Source organism: Rhododendron vialii, chromosome 1a, assembly GCF_030253575.1.
Source record: "Rhododendron vialii isolate Sample 1 chromosome 1a, ASM3025357v1".
In the NCBI taxonomy this organism is placed as follows: domain Eukaryota; kingdom Viridiplantae; phylum Streptophyta; class Magnoliopsida; order Ericales; family Ericaceae; genus Rhododendron; species Rhododendron vialii.
This window is the reverse complement of record NC_080557.1, coordinates 1,235,001-1,241,220: the sequence shown is the minus strand read 5'-3', so window position 1 is coordinate 1,241,220 and position 6,220 is coordinate 1,235,001. Positions and strand designations below refer to the sequence as shown.

Genomic DNA, 6,220 nt, shown 5'->3' with positions numbered 1-6,220 from the left:
CAATGGTAGTATTTTAAAAGTTTTGTTTGTGGTACCAGCTGGAATTACTTGCCCGAATCTCCTGAAATGAACGCAAAGAGAGATCATGGAGAATTTGTGGAAGATAATTTAGTAACTCGATCATTAGCCCATGAAACTAGAAACATAAGTAAATAAAAAATGCGAAGAATATATATGTGTGTGTATGATTTTGACACTCTACTTTTAGCCAGTGACACTCTACTTTTTATTTTATAGTTTCACATGATCAAGACACAAAGTGATGTGTCAGTGGCTAAAACTAGACTGCCAAAATCAATTTCCTATATATAATGGTGTGGCACTTCTCTTTAACAGACAAAGCAACTTATAGACCCAAAAAAAGAACTTCGGTACAATATTTGTGCGGATAATTTTGAGAAGTGCAATGGAAGGTTATGAGATTCTCGGTTTCTTAGGAATTCTAAGGGAGTGCATAAAGGTTATATCCAAAAATGGGAAGCTCATAGCCACCATAACCACAATCTCCATCTTCCTAAACTCCTTCCTCTCGTTCATGAAGTTCTTCTCCACCAAGACCGCGATCAGCGACCTACTCACCCAAGAAACCCTTCTCTCTCTTTCAAACTCCAATATCACAAATATAGTTGATTCGTTCGAACATATCAAGAAAGATGTTCAAATCATCATTGGATTTGAATTCCTATATTTGCTTCCTTCCTTGGCTATCTACCTCTTTTCCTTGATCACAATGATTCTGGCATCCGCCATAGCTTACAGCGATAAGAACTTGTCTTTTGAGGATTTTCTTTCGAGAATCCCAAAGTTGTGTTTAAGAACTTTAGTCACGTCATTCCATCTAATACTTTTCACAATAGGTTACATCGGCCTTTTCTCGGCTTTGCTGATTTCTCTAATGATATTAACTATGGATCACCCTCTTGTCCTAATGCCCGTCGTCATTACATTTGGTTTGTTAGCCTCCATTTTCTGGATGTACCTCGCCTTCATTTGGGATGTCGCCTTGGTGGTTTCGGTGATTGAAAAGAGTTGTTGTGGACTTCAGGCACTGGGAAAAGCCGGAGGGCTTGTTAAAGGGAATAGGCTCCGTGGGCTTGCACTAAGTTTTTCCGACACAATGGTAACGGTGATTATTTGTATGAGTTTCAGGGGTAATCCAAATCAGAAACAGGTATGGAAGCAAATTATTTACGGATTTTTCGTGACAATTTTTAGTTGCACGGTGAGAATGGTCTATTTCATGAGCTGCACAGTGTTGTATTTCCAGTGCAAGAAAACGCACGGTGAAGAGATTGAATTTTAAGGAAGCTGGGAGTTTAGTAGGATAAGGAATGATAGAGGTCGTACTAATTTGAAGCCTATGCTTGTCAAGCTGTTCTTTGTAAAAGTTATATATCTCTTGCTGAAGCTAATTCTGTATAGGCTTATTTTCCAAAGTAAGAGCTCTGATGGTAATCCGATGATCGAGCAAACGTCAACTTCTGGAGGAAGTTGAGAAAATCTGATGAAAATCCGAGTGTTTGTTGTTTTACCTGGTGTTGTTATCAATCTAGCTAGCCTTGTAACTGGCTGTTTGTGTCGGGGTACGCCCCTTAGCTCTTGTATCGTTCTTCGTTTCAATGAAATCTCAAATCAGCCAAAAAAAACTTGGAGTAATAGTAAAATACCCTCAAAATGAAGTTGTTCCCTAAGAAGGGCAAGTTTGATTGTGTGTGATTTCGATATCATAAGAGTTGGGTCTAGCCAGCTACGCTTGGACTTAAATGCAGACCCAACGCTTATGGTCCTCCCATGCCCAAACTTTGGGACCTTGGGACCCTGCAGCGCCCCCTAGCGCACTGCAAGTTGCAGTGTTTGATCATGTTTGTCCATTTCGACAATCAATGGTTTAGCATTTTTAAAATCTAGACCGTCCAAAACACTTTTGGGCGGTAAGATGCAGCATTGCACTACACCAATCCACCCCCCAATCTTTAATTTTGAGTTTGAATGAAGGCTTTAAAGAAGGTTAATTAGTTTGAACTAACATTTATCATTTTTTTTTTTTTGGTGTTTTAACTTTATATGTAGTGGCATTATTTTTCCTAATATTGGTCAAAAAATTTAATCTTTGACTCGTCTTATCAAAAGAAATTAAATATATAAAAAACTATGAACCAAATTTTGGAAACATCAAAAAACACAAAAAAAATAATAATAATAACAACTTAGAGAAGAAATTTCCAATAAAAAGAGGGAATAAAATGGGTTTGTTTTGGTGTTTTAACTTTGTTTGTAGTAGCATTATTTTTCCTAATATTGGTCAAAAAATTTAATCTTTGACTCGTCTTATCAAAAGAAATTAAACATATAAAAAACTATGAACCAAATTTTGGAAACATCAAAAAACACAAAAAAAAATAATGATAATAATAATAACAACTTAGAGAAGAAAATTCCAATAAAAAGAGGGAATAAAATGGGTTTGTTAGTTTATTTTTATCTGTAGCGATCGTTTTTAAAAAAAAATAAAAAATTCATTGACCAAAGCTTTTACAATTTGGATTTATCTAGATGAATAACAAAACATAAAAATGTTTGGAAGGTAATGCCGAAAAGAAATTAAAAAGAAAGAAACGAATACAAACCAATTAAAAACATAAAATAAAATTGAGTAAAGGAGGCACGCACTAGCGCGTGATCCTTCTCCACCCCTAGAAGTTCACCCATTAGTTCGTTGGACAGCGAATCAGCGACGAGGAGAGAGAGAGAGCTCTCAACTCAAAGATGGCGGCCACGTCATCATCACTACCCATAACCAGTGGCGGCCTCAGCTTGTGCGCCGCACATTCATCCCTCTCAAATCATCACTCTGCAAAAGTCCTCAAGTAAGTTCATTTTCTTTTCACCAATTCTTGGGGGTTTCTTTATCTATCTGATTTTATTTTATTTTTCCAGAAAACGAAGTAAATGAATTTAGTGAAGAAATTAGGGGTTTTCTGTTTTCTCTGTTTTGGGGTTGTATGCGGGTGTCTTTGGTATTCGGGGAATTAGATGGGTTGCTTTTAGGATACTACTGATTGTTGCGAAATGCGTGTTTTTTGTGGACCAGGCTCCTGTCCAGTCTTACTTTCCCTCCGGTTTGGATCATTTGTGGGCCCGGACCACAACAATAATCTAAACCGTTCACTTTTTAGAATTTGCCGAGTACATCAACCACGCCCAAAATTACATTGATTAGATACCGTTTGATATGAATCAAAATGTATTAAACTTCATATAATTGTAAAAATAGATTGCAATCTAGTCTTGCACATTATTGGCAAAATAAAAAATCTAGTTGCACACTTTTTTTTTTCTTTTTTTGCAATCTTATATATCAAACGGTATTCGAAGTGATTTTTGGGCGGATCAATGTTCTCGGCAAGCTCTAAAAAGTGAACGGTTTCAATTATTGTTATGGGCCTAGGGATGACCCACGAATGGCCCAAACTAGACCAGACTAGAGGGAATGAGATTGAATGGGAGCCTGGTCCAGTTTTTTTTTATAACCCAAACCAGACTGCGGGCACCTCAACTCATTCCGTGACCCTGAAGTTACGACCAGGCAAACCCTCTAGTGACTCCAAGTTTTGGAAGAACAAGAAAAATGCTTGTTTCCTACAAAACAATGGAAAAGAAAGGGAAAAGATAAATAGATAAATTACGGGTCGTTTGTTCTTGCTTTGCAGAAAGCTTGTTTGTGGAAACCAGATGGGGTTGCCATTAGCATATTGATTAAAGAACATTGTACTTTTCCTATCAGTTTGTTAGTTTTTACTTCAGTTCTTGACCGTGTAATTCAATCAATGAAATGCAAGCATATAAATTGTTCCAACTTTTATAGCTTCTGGAGAGAATGTTTTGCTTGTAAATTTGTTTGATTGACAATGTTTTGCAGCTTTCTGGAGATCCAAGTTACCTTCTTTTTTGGATTCATGTGGTGTATATTATCCGAAAGCTAAAGCATATGTAATGAGAGGCATAACACATGCTCCCATGTGGCTAAACAAGTTGTTGGAAGAGTAAACTGTCACAACACAAGAGATACCTAAGCTAAGCAACTCTCACCACTCAAGAGGCTAGGCAAAAACAATGCTACACGAGCCCAAAAGGCAGAGACTAAGACCACAAAACTACTGTTTCTTAGAAGGCTTAAGGCAAGATATCTGAGGCTTGATAGTGATGCTAGCTTTTGCTTTAACAAGCCATAGATTTTCAATTTGCTCGAAGAGCTTTTTTCCTGGTCTCACCTCTTGAAGAAGCAGTCTTCCAAGGGCCAATAAAATCTCCAGCTGAAAGGGCTGTTTGAAGCCCTCTAGGAAGTGTATAACGGCATAGAGCTAGCTCAGGTGTGTCTTGGATGGTGGGGAGTCTTGGCCCGCTCTCCTTGGCGGGAAGAGTCTTCTTTTGGCTCATCCTCACACTCCAACCAATAATTTGAACCATTAGCCGCTAATTGATCACAAAATTTGTCTTGACCTAACCAAAGATTGATCCTTTAGTACTATCAGTTTATCACTATTCTTCCTTCGCTGCCTACTCTGCTTTGGCTGGTGAGCCTATATGATCCTTTCAACTTACCGTAGGTAGCCAGGGTTCTCCGCATAAAAAATAAAATATTGAGTCATGCCCGGAATGTGCAAACATGGAATAGTCCCTTGTATCGGTCAATCAATCATTAGTGGAATAGAAGAGTCCCAATAATAGTCTTGTCCGATGGTCTAGCATAGGATTTATGCTTTTCGTATCTTGTTCGACTCCCTCGTCACAAATGGTAGCCAAGTAGTCAGGGACTCAAGGAAACAACCAAAGACCCTTAACACCTTCCACTGAGATATATTTCATTCTTCCTCATATATGTGAGACTGGATCTCTTTTTTTGTCAGAAACTAATATAGTAAAAGTATCAATTGAACTAAGGTCCAAAATCAGAACCCTCAAATCAAACAGACTAACAGTGAACTAAATCTTCCAATCATGGTCTTTTCCAACTGATCTGCCTACGTGGGGTTGCGTACTACTACATTAGGCTTCATCCTCAAATGGATACACGTAATTCATTGCCATCAAGTCTCCATCACCAACCTAAAATCGAATTTATTTTAAAACAATGACAAAATGCATTAATAGTTTCGTGATGCTAGAGGTTGTCCAATATTGATTAACTATTACCTCCAAAACTAGTATATGAGCCTAAGTGGCCTCTCCTCTTATTTTCAATTAGGTTTGAGTTGTATGGTTTAACATGGTATCATAGTTAGGCTTTTGGAGAAGACTCTATTGATTATTTGTTCCATAGTTTGTTCCTTAACTGCTCCTTATTTCTTTGTGACCCTTATGTTATAGATTCTTTGTTTGCCTCTACACCTAAGAGCTATGAAGCACGGATACTCTATTTTGGCCTCCGTATCATGTATCGTATCCGTATCAGATACCGATACTCTCGGATACTCTCCGGATACGTATCCGATACGCTTTTTAAAGTATCCTGCTTTTAGAATTATTTTTGGGTGGTCCCGATATGTTTTAGATACGCGCGGATACTCTCGGATACAATCTGGATATGTATCCGATATGTTTTGGATACGCGCAGATACGTGTTGGATATGCTCGGATATGTTTCGGATACGCGCAAGGGTAAATATGTTATTACTTAAAATATATGGGTTAAAATTGCAAATAGGACTATATTTTTCTTTTTCCCCCACCAATCGACACTAGAAACACATCAACAATATCCTCTATTGACAACCTTGTAAGTCTCTCTCTCTCTCTCTCTCTCTCTCTCTCTCTCTCTCTCTCTCTCTCTCTCTCTCTCTCTATCTCTCTTGTGTGTATATAAATATATATATATATATATATAACTATATAGACACAATTATATATATAACTATACGTGAATATATCCCTCTCGGCTTGTGAAATGGTGAACTTGCGTAATAAAAAACTTTAATCATTAATGAAATTTTAGGAATTAAAAATTATATATAATATATTTTTTATTTACTTTTATATTCAATGTATCCCCCAACGTATCGTATCCTTCTTTTTGAAAAAATCACGTATCCGTATCGTATTCATATCCTGTATCCGTGCTTCTTAGCCTAGGAGTCAGGGGTCAAACGTGTGGGGGAGTTTTAGGGCTTGTCCCACATTGTTTAATTATTAGCTCTAAAACTAGTTCATGATTCTGTGTTGC

At 37.4% G+C, this 6,220-nt stretch overlaps 2 protein-coding genes across 3 annotated transcripts in view; both read left to right on the top strand.

Moving 5' to 3' along the window:
- Positions 1-341: 341 nt before the first annotated feature.
- On the top strand, positions 342-1,579 carry LOC131325990 (uncharacterized). The gene is made up of 2 exons (XM_058358530.1): positions 342-1,171; positions 1,268-1,579. The coding sequence occupies exons 1-2, from the start codon at positions 407-409 to the stop codon at positions 1,301-1,303; spliced, it is 801 nt and encodes a 266-aa protein (XP_058214513.1). The 5' UTR covers positions 342-406; the 3' UTR covers positions 1,304-1,579.
- Positions 1,580-2,637: 1,058 nt separating this feature from the next.
- The window catches only part of LOC131334216 (uncharacterized), a 6,930-nt gene continuing 3,347 nt past the window's right edge, over positions 2,638-6,220 (top strand). Inside the window, exon 1 of one of the 2 annotated variants that reach the window (XM_058369141.1) lies at positions 2,638-2,867. In XM_058369141.1, the coding sequence (XP_058225124.1) occupies positions 2,767-2,867 (101 nt within the window). In that variant the 5' untranslated portion in view covers positions 2,638-2,766. The remainder of the gene's footprint in view (positions 2,868-6,220) is intronic. The other variant, XM_058369147.1, reaches the window with a different exon arrangement.